This window comes from Anabrus simplex, chromosome 1, assembly GCF_040414725.1.
Source record: "Anabrus simplex isolate iqAnaSimp1 chromosome 1, ASM4041472v1, whole genome shotgun sequence".
Lineage (NCBI taxonomy): Eukaryota > Metazoa > Arthropoda > Insecta > Orthoptera > Tettigoniidae > Anabrus > Anabrus simplex.
Genome location: NC_090265.1, coordinates 1621297006 through 1621319551, shown reverse-complemented (window position 1 = coordinate 1621319551; position 22546 = coordinate 1621297006). Strand labels below are relative to the sequence as shown.

General features: G+C 40.0%; 1 protein-coding gene across 1 annotated transcript in view; it reads right to left on the bottom strand.

Moving 5' to 3' along the window:
* Ten-a (tenascin accessory) overlaps positions 1–22546 on the bottom strand; it is a 596228-nt gene that overhangs the window by 288755 nt on the left and 284927 nt on the right. The window contains exon 11 of the mRNA XM_068225631.1: positions 11419–11606. Coding sequence (XP_068081732.1) covers positions 11419–11606 — 188 coding nt within the window. The remainder of the gene's footprint in view (positions 1–11418; positions 11607–22546) is intronic.

Sequence of the window (22546 nt, the reverse complement as noted above, 5' to 3'; positions counted from 1 at the left end):
CCGGACGATGAACTGCTCTGCTGCGGAAGTAGCTTCTCATTGACACTTGATCTGGGTGATTCACTCATTCTATTTTCATTCTGATATCCTTTACTGCTATTAAATCACTGACGTTTAATTAAAAATTTCTCCATATTACAACACAATACCTGTATATTTACTTCAAATATTGTGACTTATTCAACAATCAATTGCACTACGTTGTGTACTACATTCAAACACCTCTCTGTTTCCAACTGAAGTACTGAACTAACTGAGTGAGCATTGATTGGTTTATATATGCTCCTGTAGGGTTCGGGAGTGATCGACATATTTCTCTAACGCTCCAGTGGTTCGTGTACCCTTCGCGAGGGTTCTCATTCTTTCGGGACTGCTTGTAGCGTTCGAAATTCCTCCAAAGCAGGCATAGTTACTTGTACATTGGGGTGTGCCGCTATATTCAGCATAGCAAAACAGTGTGCCGTGAACGAAAAAAGTTTGAGAACCCCTGGTCTATAATATCTCAACAAGAGCTGCAGACATTGTTATAATACATTTATTATGATAATTAATATAGCAGTTAAAATGACTGCTCCATCAGTAGTAAGTACATTTGTTACTAATGCCCAATCCAATGACACACAATTAGTTATATATATTGTGGGTGATCCTTACCACTACTCAGGAAAAGTCACTGCAGCTCAATATCCTGCAATGAAAGCTGTAGTCAAAATAGAGTTTGGAAAATGTGTAGCAGTGACTTTTACTTCTTCGGCAGTTCTAGTGTTAAATAATGGTATAATCAGCCCTTTCCTCCAACCATGTGGTATTTTATTTTTTCACATTGCTCCTGGTGTAGTCACAGTTGCTTTTATCATATCTGCTGACAATCCATCTGTTATGGTTGATTTTCCTCCTTTCATTAGTTTCAGGGTACTTTCTGTTTCTCACCATACAATACAATCCTCTTTTACCTCAGGTTCAACAAACTCATGGATCTCATGTTCTTCTTCCCCCCCACCTTTCAGTAACTTGTCTTCAATTCCCTTCTTATCTCTCCTGCATTCCTATCAATAATCCCATCTTCCGTTTCAATTGCTTTAATATTTTCTCTGTCAGATATTCTTCTCTTCAATACACCGTACAATATTTTCTGGTTCTGTTTACAGTCCTCTTCTAGCCTTCTTGTAAATGTCTCCTAGCTTTTGGCCTTTTCTTCCCTCACAATTCTCTTTACCAATGGTTTTCTAACAGTGTATTCTTGATCAACATTTACTATTTTTTTAACATTCTGTGGAATAGTCCCTTGTAAATGTTTTTCAACATTTTTTAAAAAAGTGCAACATTTTGATCTTTAGTAGCCATTTCAAGTCTTTCATTCCACCAACTAGTTTCCTTCTCCTTTACTCTTCCTCCACATTGACGTGCAAAATAAAACTCCTAAATTAAAATGAAAATCTGAGTGCTGGAGTAGTAAGATATGAAATAAACACAAAATAAATGCAAGCAGTCTCTAAGTAATCTAACCTAAACATATTTAAACAATTTAGAACCTAAAATACAAATGATTATCATGACTACGTTCTATAACATATGGCAATAAACAAACATTTTCACTCTCTTTCACACGTGCTGAAGTTTGACTGGAAGTATTTATAAGATGACATTGGTAAAAGGTTTAACTTTGCTTTAGAAGTAGCATTGCTAATGTCATTGGAGAGTTCATTCCATCAGCTCATGGCAATGACTGTGAGTGATCTGTTGTACATCATGTTTCGATGTACAGGGATTTCTAGTACAGGGTGCGGCAGAAATACCTGACGAATTTCAGACATAAATAACTCAGCAATGCAACAAACCATTCACAATTTTTTTATGCAGTTTAAAAGAGCAGGGTTTGCCATTTATCTCACATACAGTAGATTGGAGCAAACTAAAGGTAGTACCTGCCACAGCTTGCAAACAGGTGTAATTGTTTGGAGAACACGTGCATCGCCTCGTCCGGGCTAGTCAGTCAGCCAGCCAGCCAGCCAGCCAGTCACTAGCATGGCTTGGAATGGTGAACACCGAGGTTTTGAGACTTGTTTTAAAAAAATGCCGACTCTGTTACCACAACACAGCGTTTGTTTCACAGACACTTTGGCTTAGGTCAACATGAGAAAGTTCTGAGCAGGAACACCATTCTGTCATGGGTGAACAGTTTGAGAAAAAGTGGTTCGAGTGTGAAAACGAAGTTGCCTGGTAGGCCTTGTAGCGTCCGAATACCAGAGACCGTCTGTGCAGTGAGACACGCCGTTACGCAATCACCTCAACATTCGGTGCGTAGGCATTCACGTGCTATGGGACTCTCAGATCGCACCGCAAGGAGGACTTTACACGCAGACATGAAGTTCCATCCGTACAATATGGTGGGTGTTCAGAAACTCAGTGAACATGATTGGGCCAACTGTAGAGCATGTTGTGAGACTATCCTGGAAGCTGTAGCAGCTGACACCAGTGTCGTGGCAAGTGATGAACCACACTTTCATATGTCAGGCTACGTTAATAAACAAAATTTTCGGTACTGGTCTGCAACCAATCCTCAACAGCTCCATGAGCGACCTCTCCACAGCGAGCGTGTTACTGTTTGGTGCGCTATCGCTGATTTTGGAATTGCAGGCCTTTATTTTTTTGAAGAGGAGGACAGAACTGTAACAGTAACATTGGATCGTTATGTACAGCTGTTACGTAACTTCCTGCAGCCGACACTGTGTGGTTTGAACAAGATGGTGCCACTGCACTCACAGCCAGGGCATCGATGGGTCTCCTCAGAGAAATGCTTCCAAGATGTCTCATCTCCTTATGGGGTGACGTTCCATAGCCAGCCCATTTCTCTGACCTCGCCCTGTGTGATTTCTTTCTCTGGGGATATTTGAAGGATCGTGTCTTCCGACATAAGCCACAAACACTACAGGACCTGAAATCTGCAGTCCGTGAAGAAATCGAGGCAATACCACAAGGCATGCTCCAGAGAGTCATGCGGAACTTCAGGTGGAGGCTGCAGAGGTGCATCGAACAGGACAGTCGGCATTTGGATGACATTATTTTCAAAACCTAGTGTGTATGTGTATGTGACGCAAATGGCAAACACTACTCTTTCCAACTGTGCAATAAAGCTTTAAATGGCTTGTTGCATTGCCGAGTTATTTACTTTTGAAATTTGTCAGGTATTTCTGTCACGCCCTGTATATGGCCTGAGCAGATACTGAGCAGGTGCAGGGAACTAAGGTAGCGAAGTCCGGAGGAAGGTACACTGAAGTGTTTTCAAGAAGTGTCTGGTACACTAAAGCAGTCGCATGTAGCCTATGTCTGTTGTTCAGTCATAACCAAGATAACTGTCTGCAGAAAAAAGCATGAGCAAAGGGATGTATGTTCAATGCATATCTGATGCATGACTGTTTTGAATGCTATGGTTAGATAAAAAAAGCTAGACAATGATGGCACAGTTTTTCCCTTGCAGACATACTCAAATACATAGCCCTTTGACGAATCAAACTCCTTTCCAACAAAACTTCTCACAGCTCAGTGTCATTCCAGGCAGTTCGCTTCAGAACTAACAAGCTTCTTTGAACTTTGCATAGCTGACTGACAGACTCAATCCTTGCTGAATGACTCGTTACAGACTCATGACTGTCTTGTAACAGCTTGCATTCACTCGCTAGTGGCTAAGATTGACTTGTGCATGATTTAATGATGTTCACGGCTCCACTCTATATATAGGTCATCAGGAGATTCCTGTAGTTTCCATTTCCAGATCATTTTGGATTCTCCCTTGTTAATCAGCTTCTAGCTTCTTCTAAGGAGCTTCCTTATCAGGAGACCCAACAATTCACCAGTGTTACTGTTTTGCTCGCTGATGGTCCCACACACATTGTCTTTACTGCACTGGTATTGTTGCCTCGCACCGGCATCATAACCATCCACCAGTCCCTCACACTCTCGGCTTTCAATGTCACTTTTAGTGTGCTGAAGGTCAAAGAATGGCTTGGTATTTCCAAGGGCCATCTAAACATCAGAAAAGAGGCATGGTTCTGGAACACCACCATAAAGGAAACAGTTCTAGAGAAGAAACAGGCATTTCAAGCATGGGTAATGTGTGACCCAAGCTTGATGGAGTAGGAAAACAGGCTGAAAAACGAATACCACCTTAAGAAGAAGCCAGCAGAAACAGCAGTGGCACAAGCAAAGGCAGTAGCGTGTGAGTATTTGTATGGTGATCTGGCAGCTCCAGAGGGGTCAAAAGGGGCTCTACAAGATTGCAACTCAAAGAAACAATACCATCAAGGAAGCAGTAGGACCTGATGAGATTTCAGCAGAGCTGTGGAAAAGATGGGGTGATACTGGAAAAAAAGTTTTTGCAAATTTTGTTCTACAACATCAAGAATGGTGACACACTGCCAAACATGTTCCAGGAAAGTTTCTTATTGCCATTTTACAAGAACAAATGTGACTCAAGAAACTGTGGAAATTTCAGAGCCATAACTCATGCTACATACTCTAAAGATTTGGGAATGAATGATCACAAATTGAGTGAGAAAGCTTGTTTAGGTGAAGATACATGATAATCAATGTGGATTTGTACTGGGAATGTCCACTGTAGATTCAGGCCAAGAAGATTCTGATGGTAAAAACACATAGATGCCGGAAAAAAAAAAAAGACTTGCACATAGTTTTCATCAATCTTGAAAAGCCATTTGATAGCGTACCAAGAGATCTAATTTGGGCAGCATTGGGAGCTCATGGCATTCCAGAATTTTGTGTAAAATTCATCCAGAAAATGTACAAGAAGGCAAACACCCATATGAGATACACTGCAGGTATATCAAAACCTTTTCCAGTAAAAAATGGTATCCACCAGGTCAGAGTTCTTAGCCCACTTCTCTTCATCACTGTCGTGAATTTCCTGACATCAGAAGTAACAGGTGCACTTCTTGAGACTTTACCATTTGTTGATGATTTGGCATTGATCAGCAACAGCATGGTATTGCTTCAGAAGCTATTTGAAAAATGACAAAAAGTGTTAGAAGACAATGGACTGAAAGTGAGCCTCTCAAAGACCAAACATCTACACTGAGCTTTCAAAGATCCCGTGGCTTCAACACCAGATATTTTGCTGGACACCTGACCACTCCTGAAATGTTGCAGTTTTAAATACCTTGGGTCTGTGGTGGAAAAACTGGGTGGATGTGATGATGTAAATCACACGATCAGCATAGGCTGGCTGAAATGGAAATAAAATTCCCCTCTGTTCTGCTAAAAGAGGATGCCACTGAAGCTTAAAGGAAAGCTCTCCATAATAATGGTGAGCCCTGCACTGACTAATGCTTTGAAATGCTTGCTTGATATTCTATACACACCACAAGCATCGTCTAAATACTAAAGACAATAGGTTGGAATTACTGATACATGTGATAAACTTCATGATATGATCTGTATCAGAATGCATAGAATGGCCCTGAGTTTGTTCTTTAACAAACAGATAATGTTGGTAGCCTATTACTGTATTTTTCTAGTAAGAAGAAGAGCCAAATTGTCATCAACAACTGGGAGGAAGCAGCATTCGATTGGCAACATATTTTCCCCAAGGGCAAACAACTTCCTGAACAAGAGCAATGAAAGCATTATGTCTAATAAAAAATACATCATCGAAAAGAATGAGAAAATCATGGATGGAATGATCACCAGGGTCTATGACAACACTGATGTGCTCAAAAGATTGTATTTTTATGGTAGTATTTGGATGTAGTGGCATATTGAGGAGACAGACCACCTAAATCTCCACACAGAGTGGCAAATTTTGTAGGTAGGGTTCATCTAACATAGCATGCATTACTCAAAATAAATCAAGACTGCTGTTGCTGCTGGCTTCTTCTACCACTCCCACCCACAGGGTATGCCAATATAAGTAATGGAAGGAACTAATAAGTGACAGAGTAAGTGGTTTGTTTTCTTCCATTACTTATAAAGGCTACAGATGGCCATGATGGAAACCTTTCGAATCCAAGTGGGTGGCATTAGTGGTTTAATACGCTGAATTATGTTTATTTATAGGCTGATTCGTGTACTTTGTGGCGTATTGAGGTGTATAGTGCCCCAGTTGATGTTATCTATCATACCTGTGCTCCCATTATAGAAAATTTTTACGAAATAAGTGTGCTGAATTTTTGCCAAGACGACAGCCATTTTGATTTATATTGTTCGGCGTTGATTTATATGTCCAATAGCTTTAAGTGTATACAGAGAAGCTAAAGATAAACCAACGACATCTAGGCGGTAATTCCAACATATTACTAAGGTAGCCGCTTGTTATCATATAAGTGTTCTGTGTCCATTAATCATTCAACGTCTGAATTAGGCTATGTTCTCAATATTTTTGTTTCTCTCTTCTTGCCATCTTTAACTCTCTTTAAATATCCCACTATAATACGTTCAATTCATGGTTTGCATTTACAAGACGAAATAATTTACACATCCCTACTTTCTGATATATTCTACAGTTTCATAGTAACAATGTCTATGAGCCTAATAAATTATTATCATTAGCAAATACACTGACTGACAGAGCAAATGCAACACCAAGAAGGAGTGGTCAGAACTTTATGCCAATTGCAGGGTAGACTGACGTCACTGAGGTATGCTCATGATGTGAAATGCGCCGCTGTGCTGCGCACGTAGCGAACGATAAATGGGACACGGCGTTGGCGAATGGCCCACTTCGTACCGTGATTTCTCAGCCGATAGTCATTGTAGGACGTGTTGTCGTGTGCCACAGGACACGTGTATAGCTAAGAATGCCAGGCCGCCGTCAACGGAGGCATTTCCAGCAGACAGACGACTTTACGAGGGGTATGGTGATCGGGCTGAGAAGGGCAGGTTGGTCGCTTCGTCAAATCGCAGCCGATACCCATAGGGATGTGTCCACGGTGCAGCGCCTGTGGCGAAGATGGTTGGCGCAGGGACATGTGGCACGTGCGAGGGGTCCAGGCACAGCCCGAGTGACGTCAGCACGCGAGGATTGGCGCATCCGCCGCCAAGCAGTGGCAGCCCCGCACGCCACGTCAACCGCCATTCTTCAGCATGTGCAAGACACCCTGGCTGTTCCAATATCGACCAGAACAATTTCCCGTCGATTGGTTGAAAGAGGCCTGCACTCCCGGCGTCCGCTCAGAAGACTACCATTGACTCCACAGCATAGACGTGCACGCCTGGCATGGTGCCGGGCTAGAGCGACTTGGATGAGGGAATGGCGGAACGTCGTGTTCTCCGATGAGTCATGCTTCTGTTCTGTCAGTGATAGTCACCGCAGACGAGTGTGGCGTCGGCGTGGAGAAAGGTCAAATCCGGCAGTAACTGTGGAGCGCCCTACCGCTAGACAACGCGACATCATGGTTTGGGGCGCTATTGCGTATGATTCCACATCACCTCTAGTGCATATTCAAGGCACGTTAAATGCCCACCGCTACGTGCAGCATGTGCTGCGGCCGGTGGCACTCCCGTACCTTCAGGGGCTGCCCAATGCTCTGTTTCAGCAGGATAATGCCCGCCCACACACTGCTCGCATCTCCCAACAGGCTCTACGAGGTGTACAGATGCTTCCGTGGCCAGCGTACTCTCCGGATCTCAAACCAATCGAACACGTGTGGGATCTCATTGGACGCCATTTGCAAACTCTGCCCCAGCCTCGTACGGACGACCAACTGTGGCAAATGGTTGACAGAGAATGGAGAACCATCCCTCAGGACACCATCCGCACTCTTATTGACTCTGTACCTCGACGTGTTTCTGCGTGCATCGCCGCTCGCGGTGGTCCTACATCCTACTGAGTCGATGCCGTGCGCATTGTGTAACCTGCATATCGGTTTGAAATAAACATCAATTATTCGTCCGTGCCGTCTCTGTTTTTTCCCCAACTTTCATCCCTTTCGAACCACTCCTCCTTGGTGTTGCATTTGCTCTGTCAGTCAGTGTATAATCTGTAACTATATTATCGAGGTTATACATCCCGTACTATGGCTGCAAATGACACCAATAAGAGTACCACTGATAACAAAACACAATGACAATTTTGCGGGCAAATGTATAAAGGCCTTAAGATACATATAAGTAAATCACACCCAGAGTAATACAGAGCCTGCTTGTTGAATCCATCTACAACTACACCTAGCCAGTCTAAAATTCCACCTTCAGATCCTATTCCTATTTCTAGTAAAAATGGTCAATCAACGAAGTTGGAAATAACCTCTGATCAAAGAGAGCAAAAAAATTAACCTTACCACGACGAACTGAGTAAATGGCTAGATATTTTTCAGCATGAATTGAGTGATGCTGAATTCAATGAACAAGTCACTAATTTTGTAAACTTCCTTGCCACAGCTACAGACCTACTGCCAGGTCCAAAGAGTCCAGTTACTAGATATATTGAAGCTCGTAAACGTGGCAAAAATAACAATCGACAGTATAAAACCTCCAATAAGCCACAGAGATCCTCTAAGAATGATCGTGAACGTCGGAAGGCTAAATTCGAGTATGAACTGACTCAATATGAATATTTTTACCAAAGGAGGAAAGCAATAAGAAAAATTTTAAGTGGCAAAAGAACTAATAATTTGAAACTAGAGAAAGATGTTGTTGAAGGATATTTAGGAACAGATTTGAAACTCCTAATGATTGCATGATAGACTCCTATATCGATTATACGAATGAAACCTTAGATGATACAATTTCAATATCTCAAGAGTTAGTTTTCTCTATTATCAAGAGCATAGCAATTGACACTAGCCCAGATCCGGATAAGGTTTTATTGAAATCTGTTTATGATCCACTTGCTGCTAATATTTTAGCCCATATCATCAGAAGAATATTTGAAAGTAGGTTCATTCCTGAGGTTCTTAAGGCAGCGAGGACTGTTCTTATACATAAAGGCGGTGAAGAGAATGATCTGTCCAAATGGAGACCGATTAGTATTTGCTCCATTATTCGGCGCATATTAAGTAAGATCCTTGATAAAATTGTAAGGGAATACATCCCTTTGAACCAGTTCCAAAGAGGTTTTGTCATAACCCCTGGCTCTTTCATTAACGTGAATATTGTTGATGGCATTTTACGAACAGCTGTAATGAAAAAGATTTCAGGCTGCGTAGTATTCCTCGACATCAGCAAAGCGTTCGATAGTATTGGACACAATCACTTAAAGGCGACAATAGAGAACTCTATACTACCCAGATCCATTAAGAAGTTACTAGTCAACCTTCTCACAGAAAACACAACACAAGTTCAAACTGCTCATGGTCATACAGATAAGATAAACATCAAATGTGGAGTGATGCAAGGAGATCCCATTTCACCTTTCTTATTTAACTGGGGTATAAACCACATCCTTGATGAACTCACAGACATCAAAGTATCAGAAATGTATGGTTTTCAATTGAGTCCTAACACTGTACCTTTAACATCCCTATGCTTTGCCGACGATCTGGTGATCATAGCTAAAGACCAAGCAGCAGCTTCAATCCTAGTCACTTCTGTCATAAATCTGCTTCAAGAAATAGGTTTGCATATAAATGCAGACAAATCAAATGCCATTATTAAAGAAAATGGTAAACTTCATTCTGATGATATCGTGACGGTCTCTGGAAACATTAGAAGCATAAATTATAGTGAAGAAATAAAATATTTAGGGGCAACTTTCAGACAGACTTTAGTCTTCAATGAACATCAGGTACTTGAAAAATTGAAAGCTAACTTAGATCAGATTACCAGGACTCACTCCAACCGCATCAAAAATTGACTGTAATAAATCAGTTTATTGGCCCTACACTGATATACCCCTTCCAGACTGTTTCGGTTGAGAAAATTCCCAAATCAAGTCTGTTAAAAGCCGACAACATGATCAGAAGCACACTTAAAGAAATTCTACAACTTCCGAGTGACACACCGACAAGTATGATCTATTCGAGCCACAAATATAAAGGGTTAGCACTAATGCGCGCTACTTGGGAAGCGTACCTTCAACAGCTGAACATCAATCTTAAGCTAGAAGCTGTGAATGATTCGTACGTAAATGTTGTTCAAAATTTCACAGCAATAAAAACTCGCTGCCTATCTGAACTTCACCTCAATGAAGAGACATCAACGAAATCTGTTAGACAACTGCGCGATATACTTAGAACACGCGAATTTGAAGCTTGGTATGCATATCCACAAAAAGGAAGAGGTGTTGAGTTATTTGCTCAAGTTCCTGCTGATAATTCTTGGGTTACCAAAAGAGATGGTTTAACTTGTTCGGAATGGAGGGAGATGTTGAAGATGACCGCGATGGTTGCACCAGTACGTACTCTGCCGGGACGTTCTACTAGCACAGGCCACTGCAGACACTCCAGTGAGTATGAAACCTTACCACATGTGCTGGGGAGTTGCCCTCAAGGAGAACTGCTTAGGATCAAACGCCACAGAAACCTGATTGTTAATGCTCTTCGTCTCAAAAATCTAGAAGTGTACGAAGAAGTCCACTGCCTCGCCGAAGGAGGCAGCACTCGCAGGATTGATATTATAGCGATTGACAGACGGAGGAACGAAGCAGAAATTATTGATCCTACGGTACGCTTTGAATCTTCAGCCTCTCAGCCGACTGACGTAGACAATGAGAAAAAGGATATATATAATCCAACCATCCCTTTCTTTCTTGAGCCGTAGAACCTTAAAAAAATTATGGTGACTGGACTTTTCTTTGGCGCGAGGGGAACAATTCCCAAATCTTTCGTCACATGGCGACAAAAATATAAACTAGCGAGAAGCCTACAAGATGAGATGGTCGTCTCACTCATCAAATACTCCGTTTCGATTCTTCGTCACCATTTATATGGAGTTCATGACATTTAACATGGTTAATTGTAACCTATCATTTTTTAAAACATTAATCTTTTTATCTTCCCTCAAAATTGTTATTGTAAATTATTCTGTGTCTTATGGCAAATCTAGGGTGTCCTGGATCAGACTAAATAAATAAATAAATAAATAAATAAATAAATAAATAAATAAATAAATTGATTATATAGGTGACACTTTATAATAAATTCCTTTTCAAGAATTATGTTCATTAACCCTTATTTTGTTTATTCAAAGTCTTCCTAAATGTTTTATGGTATCTATTTACATTTAATCACATACCTACTCATTTTTGAGATTTATTGAGTTTGAAGATAAAATGTTATATTCACAAAAATGTAGACTTCATATTTGCCATGGGTAAGAAGTTTTAAACTGTGCTACAGAGTAAATAGTGAAGAAACATAAAATAAATACTGTAGAATGCACTTGAAGAAATCAAGCAAAGGGTATAATCAAACTGTAAATTTCATATGACTGTATTTCACACACTAAATTTTCATAGAGCGTACTCACTCATTGAGAAACCAGAAGTTCCTGGATTATCATTATAGGTGTCAGTGTCATCACTAAGTTGCATTACAATGGGAGGTAATACAACAATCTGATTCCATGGAACAAACACCGTCCTTGTGAGAGGTCGAAATGGGCTGCGTTGAAACTGAAGAGTGACAGCACCTCCACCATTCACCAGCACATCAAACCTGATTAAAACATGTAAAAGGTAATTAGGGATATATATTTTGAAAGAGTAATACATATGAAACTGATCAAGAATAAACAATGGGTATAGCCACCATAGACATGAATACAAGTAATACTGGAAACAGTACGAATTAACTCTCCAAACTCATATGTGAAGTTTAATCATGACATACATCGAACGTGGACAGCTGACTGGCAGAACATAATGTGGTCTGACGAATCACGTTTATGCCTCCATTCCAATTACAGATGTGGTTGCATGCACCGAAGGCCAAATGAAGCATTTCATCCTGGATGTGTACAAGGTCAGGTTCAAGCCAGAGGTGGATCTGTGTTGTTTTGGGGGTGTTTTTCGTATCATGGATTGGACCAGGTCACTGAGGTTACCACTAACATGAACCAGCATGTTTCTGGAACATTAGGTGTTGCCTTTCAGTTAAACATCTGCATGATGAGTACGCTATTGATAACCTGAATTTTTCTAAGCCATGTTTTGAATTGACAGGGTGTTTAATGTACAGATCTAAGTGCATCTATTAGTTGAGCAATGGTGACAGACTCCAAATGTTCATTGCATATAGTTCCCATCGCAATGTTCTCTCACTGATGTCTTCAAATATATCTATGTAAAGGCACTGTATGCATTCAATTGCTCCAATTCTACCTTCTGTATAAAATTATGAAATATTTAATTCCACTCTTGAGGGAATTATTTCAAACCACAAACCATATAAGGTTTACTTAACTCATCTTCACATGTTGAGGCCTTCAGGGATCTTCATATACATTTCCTTTTTAAGATGCCCATGTAAGAAAGATCTTTTTGACATACATTTTTTCATTAAATAACTTTTTTTTGAAAAATGAAAACTAAGTTCTCAAATTTCTGAAACATGCAACAAACAAATAAGTTTCCTCATATTTATATTCTTTTCTTTGAGAACAACCTTTTATCAACCACCACTCATCTGCATTTAGGGCTGTTGTGCTAGTGGTTGTTGTTTGTTGTTTAGGTTGTTTACCTATTTTTTTCTTAAAAAATGATTTCAAAGAAGTTGAAAAATTTATCGACCTTTTCCATTGGTAGATTAATACAATCCTTAATTTCTCTTATAAATGAATATTTGCCCTAATCAGGCCTCTTGAATTCCAACTTTATCTTCACATTATTAACTTTCCTATTTTAAAAAACTCAATTAAAGCTTATTTGTCTGCTAGTGAACTTCATATCTTTAAACATTTCCACCACTGTTACACTTCAGCTTAAAAATTCACTTTCTGTCAATGAGATTTTGGCCACAGGTTAACTTGAGTAAATCCACTTATTGTTTTCCATAAGAGAACTCTATTCTTCCTTTATCACTTGTTTTCACTGTTCCTTGTCTCTTTTTGACTTTGTATTGGCAAAATTCTCCAATACATCTTCCACAAACAATTCTCCATGAAAAACAAACAATCCTAGTTTAATAGAAAAATTCTGATGCCTCATCATAGAATTTCAAAGTAAGTTGATTCCTTCACTTGTCCGGGAGCTCTGGTTTTCTTGGGGTAAACAAATCTTAAAATTCCTATTATAACTTGATTTCAGAAATGTTTTTATCTTCAGATGTAATCTCTTCTGACAGTCTTCAATGACTGATTCTGAATAATCTTAAGCATGCTATAAGTCTCAACTTCCTCACAGTTTTCACCAGGAATCCAATTTTCACTGAATGATCCTTCAAGCTGAAACTTATCTTCACTGATAATTACACCTTTACCTTACATAATTTTTTCCCTTTTCAGGACTCCATAAAAACATGACATGTGTTAAGGGTGTTTCTATATTTGGCCTACTTCAAATAAATTCTGGATCATTTAAAAATTGTATTAAATTTAATCACCTGAATTGGCACATGTAGATTTTTCTGGGACTTGCACAAGATACAAACTTTGAGAAGTGTCCAAGGACAAGACAACCAGCATCAATTAAAAAAAAAAATTGATTGGCTTAAATAAAATTGAAAGGTAAAACCTGTGTTTTCATTGGTCATTAATTTTGCTGTGCTGTTTCATGTTGCACCACCCAGCACGAACTACCTTCAGGAAGCGCGTTGCAGTGTAGCTTCATTCTGTCTTCGAGATCATGTAGAGCGGGCATGTTGTCCAGGAGCTCTGGTTTTCTTGGGTTAAACAAATCTTAAAATTCATATTGTAACTTAATTTTACTTTATTTAACGTTTTAATTTGTCACATAAATTAATCATAATTTACGATGGTGTAAAGAGATTTTCACATCCATCCTCACGTTTGCACGAGGCAAGCTCTTCTGACAGTTTCTGTACCTTAAAACTAACTTTCTCACTAAGCTTGACCTTAGTAAATATGTTTTATTTTAAACTGTTTTCCTATGACATGTATTTTATTTTCTTGGTGAAGGTGGTCACTTCACATTTTCAACTTGTAATTTTCTTTGAATATTGACCCACTCTGCGCAGTGGACCCATACGCTTTCACATCCAAACTTCAAAAAGTATTTTCCTTCAAGACTTGTACTGGCAAGATTGCTGTACGACTGTAATTACACCAGGGTTCATATTTATGCCCTGTGTTTATGCTAGTGTTCTGTTTTCCCTATCTTTGTGTCATTTATAATAAATAGGTATTAACTAAATTATTCTTTGAAGTTTTGGCCACAAAAGTTCTTCGATTCATAACCTCATAGGGTTCCTTCTGCTGACCACATCTTGACTATAGTTGCTGTGTATTTTACCTTGTTAATTTTGATTTTTTATATGGTTTGAACAATTCTAAATTTATTTTTATGTTTCAAATTTCTTTCTTTAATTAATGCACTAAATCTGCCATTGCAAAGAAAGAGCACAATATAAAGATAAAATTAGAATTCAAGAGGACAAATTCATCATCATCATCATCATCATCATCATCATCATCACTTCTTCGTTCCAGCAAGCCGGGTGCGGTTGTGTACGAGCCTCCTCCAGTTTGTTCTATCCATCCACAGATGCTGCTCATATATGCGACACCAGTTCATATCTCTAATTTCAAGGTCCTTCATTATCTGTTTTTCCCAAACATCACAAGGTCTTCCTCTTGGTCTCTTCCTGGGAACATTGTGGTCAAAGTATGTTTGAGGAGTCCTGTGAGGGTTCATTCTTTTCATGTGACCATACCATTGCAATCTCTTCACTTCTAGAGTCTCCAGTAAGCTTCTTTCCAATCCAAGCTGTTGTCGGATATCCACATTCCTTATTTTATCCATTTTTGTTTTTTGTAGACAAGAACGGAGGAACTTCACTTCTGTTGCCTGAAGACGACTCTTTGTTGGTCCAGTAAGTGTTGCTGCTTCCAGGCCATATGTCAATATAGGTACTAGATATATTTTGTACAAGCTGATCTTGGAAACTAATGGAAATGTTTCATCCCAAAGTATTTGACGTACAGCGTGATAGAATTTGGAAGCTTTCTGCATTCCGTTACTAATCTCTTGATGTATGGTATTATCTGATGACAGAACACTACCTAAATACTGGAAGTTGTCTACAATATCCATCTCCTCATTTCCAATTCTTAGATGAACAGTTGGAGAGTTTCTACTCATCACCAAGTCAACTGTCTTCGTTTTGCTGATTTTGAGACCTGAGGTTGTGAAAACTTCATGCCAGAGATCTAGTCTAGTTTGTACTTCCGCTTCTGTCTCACCCCATACCATTACATCATCAGCAAAAACCAGGGCATTAGTTGTTGGAGCCTTTCTCTTAACCGCTTTTAAAACTTCATCCATTATGATTTTGAAGAGAAATGGTGAAAGAAAACTTCCTTGCTGGACTCCACTTTTCATTTCAAACCAACCTGACCTTCCATCCTGTACCTGGATACAACACTTGGTTTCATCATATAATCGTTGCACTCGTGCTATGATGTCATCAGGCACTTTCTTATGTCTCAAACATTCCCATATATGCCTGCGTGGTACATGGTCATATGCTTTCTCAATGTCCAGAAAAACAGTTATAAGTGTTTTACCTTTCTCCCAATACTTCTCATAGAGCATTCTGGTGGCAAAAATGAGGTCTACAGTTGATCTATGAGGTCTAAATCCATGTTGTTCCTCCTCAAGTGTAGGTTCAACATATTTTCTAATCCTGCTCTCAAGGATGGATTCATAGATTTTGAGGCCATGTGACAGCAGAGTTATATCTCTGTAGTTGGTACATTTCTTTCTATCACCTTTTTTCAACAATGGGATAATGACTCCTTGCTTCCAGTCATTGGGTATTACATTCTCTTTCCAGATTCTATTTAGTACCCTGTACATCCACTGTTGTCCTACCTCTCCTAGTGCTTTGATCATCTCAACACTTAATTCATCTGATCCAGTTGATGTGTTGTTTTTCAGCTTAGATATTGCTGTCTCTACGGAATGTCCGACTAGTGGTATTTGTGCTGCCAAAATCATAAGGTTTGTTGTCTAATGGAGTGACATTTTAATAACAGTTCAGCAAAGTTTCAAAGTGCCTTTGGAACTCCTGTAATATTTTGGTCTTATCCCTAGTCACCTCTCCATTAGGAAGTTCTACAGATTGGATAGATTCATTTTGAGTTCTTCTATTCTTAACAATACTGTATAAAATTTTTATTTTTTTTCCACCCTGCATTATTTTGGTAGTCAGATCTTCCTTGCATTTCTGCTTTTCAGCTACAACCAACTGTTTGACTTGTAATTTTTTCTTTCTGTAAAGTGACAGCTTCTCCTCTATTTCATGTCGATCTCCCTGCGTTCTTGCTTGATATAAGGATCTTCTTGCATGGTTTCTGTCATTGATAGCCTTTTTAATATCATCATTCCACCGGGCAGTTTCTTTAGTTTTCTTATTTGACGCAGTCGTCCACATACTTTTTCTGCTGTACCAACCACAACCTTGTTCAGAGTATCCCATTCTTTATCTACCAATTTCAGTTCTTCTCTCAGCAACAACCTGCAGACACCTTGCCTGAATTCTTTACACTTGGCTCAGTTAGTCATCAAGTTTTTATTTTTGGGACTCTTTTGTTACAGACTTTTGGAGGTCTTTCCTCTGCAATAACTGCAACCAACAGTCTATGGTCTCCACCAAGGTCTTCACTTGGAATGACCTTAACATCATTGAAATTTTTCCATACATTTTGATCTATCAGAATATAATCTTTTACTGTACCTATTTTCATACCAGCTATATCTTGTGATTTTATGGGAGTCCCTTTTCTTGAACCAAGTGTTACTCACTATCAGGTTGTTTGCATAGATCTAGCATATATTCTCCCTCTTCATTTCTGTTTCTCATTCCATGAGGGCCCAGTAGAGATTCATATCCTGTTCGTTATGAGCCAACTTGTGAATTAAAATCACCCATTACAATTAGATTGTCATACTCACTGTGTTCTTCCAAGTTATTAAGGAAGTTGGCCTTTTCCTCTTTTGAGCATCCTACCTGTGGAGCATAGACTTGGATCACATTGCACTTTTTCCCTCCTAAATTCACAGATAACTTAATTAACCTTTCACTAACAAACTCAACTTCTCTACAAGCATCTGTTTTTATGTATTAAAAATCCTACTCCATTCTTAGACTGTACTTCATTTAGAGACCAGTAGAGACTATAGTCCAATCATATATTCATTTTCCCAGTTTTCTGCCACTTTGTTTCACTCAGGCCCCTGATCAGAAGTTTCCTCCTTTCCATGAGGTCGACCAGCTCTTCAGTTTTGTTTGTCAATGTCAGGATATTTAATGTACCCACTCTGATACTTTGTCTTTATTTGGTTTGGGTGGTTGGTGTAACATCGGGCTGTAAACCGTCATTCGCACCAAACTGATGTCGTCGTTGTGAATTCCTACATCTGAGGCTCGTATTATTTTTGAAAGCAACTTCTTTAGTAATCCCTCTGTTGACCTGCTGAGACTAACACAGACGAAGATTTTCTTTCAGGGTTTTCTCCCTTAGCCTTTGGTGTCCAGTCACCTCAACCTACAAGGCAGCAGGTTGTACTCATATTAATCCCTGAATACAGGGCTGCCTCTCCCGCCATCTCTACCGTACTGAATTCTACCTTCTCCGCTGTAGAAGTCGTTGAGGTCTTCACTCGTAACTCTGAGCTGGGACCCTTACCAGATGTTACACACTGGGTCAGTGCGCTCTGAGACTCACATATGCAGGACTGCCTCCGAAAAGGGTCCCTAACTGCTACAAACTGGGATAAATATTTGTTTATAGGAAGAAGAGTTGGGGATTGGAATGATTGGAATAATTTACCAAGGGAGATTGTTAGATAAATTTCCAAATTCTTCTAAATTATTTAAAAAAAGACTAGGTAAAAAAACAGACAGGGAATCTGCCACCTGGGTGACTGCCCTAAATGCAGATCAGTGGAGACTGATAGTGCCCATTTGAAAATCAGAGGAAAAGCACCTAAAATTTTCCAGCTTTCAGCTCCTTAAGTAAAAACAAAACAAAAAAACAAACAAAAGGTAAAACTTTACTTCTCGCAGCCCAACGTTTATAACATTATAGGGAAGTGAAAATAATGTAAATCTTACTTGGAATTCCTTTTAGAGGAGAGATGTGTTCATTGCCATGTCTAGGAACCCACCAGCCCGCCCCGAGAAATATATTTACTTTTATAACCTAATAAAGAACAGTAGCCGCCATCGTCCATGGCTCAAGTAGTTTCTTGCATTCTCATTGGTCATGGTGAACGAAATGTGACGTCATTGCCATCAATGCTGATAAATACATTGTGTTACCAACCCCGGCTGAATAAAAGCACAAAGAAAAAACACCATGTAAAATTACAATGCGGCTTTAACCGTCCGGACCAATGGTCTTGTCCAGGTCTTATCCTAACCGTCCGCACGGCAAGAACCAGTCCAGACCAATCGTGTTTCCACATGAAACTAGAGGCGTAGGGCCACTTCGCGGCTTCTAACCGTCCAGACCAATGGCCTTGTCCACGGCAAGAATCCTAACCGTCCAGATCAATCGTTTTGTCCACGGCAAGAATCCTAACCGTCCAGACCAATCGTGTTTCCACATGAAACTAGGGGCCTAAGGCCGCTTCGCGGCTTCTAACCGTCCAGACCAATGGTCTTGTCCACGGCAAGAATCCTAACCGTCCAGACCAATCGTGTTTTCACATGAAACTAGGGGCCTAAGGCCACTTCGTGGCTTCTAACCGTCCAGACCAATGGTCTTGTCCACGGCAAGAATCCTAACCGTCCAGACCAATCGTCTTATCCACGGCAAGAATCCTAACTGTCCAGACTAATCGTCTTACCACTAGCTATCGAAGCACCTCACTCATTAGTTCCTCCGTACAGAGGTTGGCAGCTCTTAGCATAGCTTCACAACATCCTTCCCGTGAAGGCCGCGAGCGTGTAAACAAACGACAGTCGTTCCGCGCGCAGCTGAATGTAGTGAGTGCTGGGCTGCGAGAAGTAAAGCATTGATCAAACAAAATGCTGAACCATCTGAAACCTAACCCCAGGAAGACATGAGTTTGCACATACCATCTTTGCAACAGGGAGGCCCAAAGAAAGTTTAACATCATCTGGAGAGAATTTGCGCTCGCCCATTGTGAAATGCCCTAGTATCTGAGCATCAAACTGGATCACATCCTTATTTTAAGGAAGAAGTACCAAGACCAGAAGAACAAGATTAGTTCAAAGAACAGCATCCAATGGAAGCTGATGTGCTCGACCCAGGGAATGAAACCTCAGCTCCTGCGTTCAACAGTCTTGGGACTCTGCTTTGTGGCAAGAGAGAATTGGGCACCAATTTGGGAAGCATCTGTTCACACCAAGCCAATGGACATAGCTCTGAATGAGTCCACCTGCATATTCATTAGCTGCCTGAGACTAACTCCAGTTCATAAGGTCTACCCTCTCACTGGTTTCGCACCATGTTATATTAGTGGAGGTAGAGATGCAAAAACTTGAGAAGGAGCCCGGGCACCCAATGTTCAACTATACGGTGGACCACCTTAGATCCAGGAGGAGCTTTATCACAGCATTAGCACAGTGCCTCTACAGTCCACACCAGAAATCCAGCATTCGTCGCTTTGGAAGGAAACAGCACCAATTCAGGTAAGCTTCCTTCTTAAAGAAGAACCGAGTAGAGTGCATCATTTAGGGCAGTCACCCAGGTGGCAGATTCCCTGCCTGTTGTTTTCCTAGCCTTTTATTAAATGACTGCAAAGAAATTGGAAATTTATTGAACATCTCCCTTGGTAAGTTATTCCAATCCCCAACTCCCCTTCCTACAAACGAATATTTGCCCCAATTTGTCCTCTTGAATTCAAACTTTATCTTCATATTGTGATCTTACCTACTTTTAAAGACATCACTCAAACTTATTCGTCTACTGATGTCATTCCACGCCATTTCTCCACCGACAGCTCGGAACATACGACATTAAAATTATAAAATAAAAATAAAATAAAGGTCAACATAACATACCATATAGTCGAGCAGCTCGTCTCTTTTCTCCCAAGTCTCCCCAACTCAAACTTTGCAACATTTTTGTAACACTACTCTTTTGTCGGACATCACCCAGAACAAATCGAGCTGCTTTTCTTTGGATTTTTTCCAGTTCTTGAATCAAGTAATCCTGGTGAGGGTCCCATACACTGGAACAATATTCTAGTTGGAGTCTTGCCAGAGACTTATATGCCCTCTCCTGTACACCCTTACTGTATGTATGTTGGGTATTCAGCCCGAAGGCTGGTTTGATCCTCTGCAGCTCCGCCAACAGCTGTCATAAATAGCCTAGGCATCACTGAAGAGGCGTATTAGGGAAATGAGGAGCGAGGTAGTTTCCCGTTGCTTTCCTCACTCAGCCAGCCATTGCTATTACATATCAGTCTGCCAAGCCCACTGAAATGCATGCACCAACTGACCCTATGAGCGATATTTTTTACACCATTCAAAACAGGGACTGGCTGCATAAGCAACATCCTTACTACAACCCCTAAATATCCTCATAACCATGTGCAGAGATCTGTACCCTTTATTTACAATCATATTTATGTGATTACCACAATGAAGATCTTTCCTTATATTAAGACCTAGGTACTTACAATGATCCCCAAAAGGAACTTTCACCCAATCAATGCAGTAATAAAAACTGAGAGGACTTTTCCTATTTGTGAAACTCACAACCTGATTTTTAACGCTGTTTATCAACATACCATTGCCTGCTGTCCATCTCACAACATTATCAAGGTCACGTTGCAGTTGCTCAGAAACTTGTAACTTACTTATTACTCTATACAGAATAACATCATTCGCAAAAAGCCTTACCTCTGATTCCACTTCTTTGCTCATATCATTGATATGTATAAGAAAACATAAAGGTCCAATAATACTGCCTTGAGGAATTTGCCTCTTAATTATTACAGGGGCAGACAGACAGAGCTTTGCCTACTCTAATTCTCTGAGTTCTATTTTCTACAAAAATAGCCACCCATTCAGTCACTCTTTTGTGAAGTCCAATTGCACTCATTTTTGCCAGTAGTCTCCCATGATCTATCCTATCAAATGCCTTTATCAAATAGATAGGTCAATCATGATCCAGTCCATGTGACCTCCTGAATCCAGGGTATCTGCTATAGCTTGCTGGAATCCTACAAGTTGAGCTTCAGTGGAATAACCTTTCCTAAACCCAAACTGCCTTCTATTGAACCACTTATTAATTTCACAAACATGTCTAATATAATCAGAAAGAATGCTTTCCCAAAGCTTACATGCAATGCATGTCATACTGACAGGCCTGTAATTTTCAGCTTTATGTCTTACACCCTTTCCTTTATACACAGGGGCTACTATAACAACTCTCCATTCATTTGGTATAGCTCCTTCATGCAAACAATAATCAAAGAAGTACTTCAGATATGGTACTACTGTATATCCCAACTCACTGTCTTTAGTACATCCCCGGAAACCTTATCAATTCCAGCTGCTTTTCTAGTTTTCAACTTTCGTATTTTACTGTAAATGTCATTGTTGTCATAGGTAAATTTTATTACTCCTTTAGTATTAGTCACCTCCTCTATCTGGACATTATCCTTGTAACCAACAATCTTTTCATACTGCTGACTGAATACCTCTACCTTTTGAAGATCCTTGCATACACACTCCCCTTGTTCATTAATGACTCCTGGAATATCCTTCTTTGAACCTGTTTCTGCCTTAGTGTACCTATACATACTCTTCCACTTTTTACTAAAATTTGTATAACCGCCAATTATGCTTGCCATCATGTTATCCTTAGCTGACTTCTTTGCCAGATTCACTTTCCTAGTAAGTTCCTTCAATTTCTCCTTACTTCCACAGCCATTTCTAACTCTATTTCTTTCTAGTCTGCACCTCTTTCTTAGTCTCTTTACTTCTCTGTTATAATATAGCGGATCTTTACCATTCCTTGTTCGGCTCCATGTCTAAATGGTTACTGTGCTGGCCTTTGGTCACATGGGTCCCGGATTCGATTCCCGGCAGTTTCGGGAATTTTAACCATCATTGGTTAATTTCGCTGGCATGGGGGCTGGGTGTATGTGTCACCTTCATCATCATTTCATCCTCATCACAACACGCAGGTCACCTTCGGGTGTCAAATCAAAAGACCTGCATCTGGCGAGCCAAACTTGTCCTCAGACACTCCCGGCATTAAAAGGCATATGCCATTTCATTTCTTTTACCATTCCTTACCACCTTTGTATCTACAAACCTAATTTCACAGTTCTTAACAATTGCTTTAAACCCATCCCAAGGTCTGTTTACATTTTTATTTACAGTTTTCCACCGATCATAGTTACGTTTTAAAAACTCCCTCCTGCCTGTTTTTATCAGACATATGGTACTGCCTAATAGTCCTAATTTTAATATCTTTCTTTCTTTCAAATTTA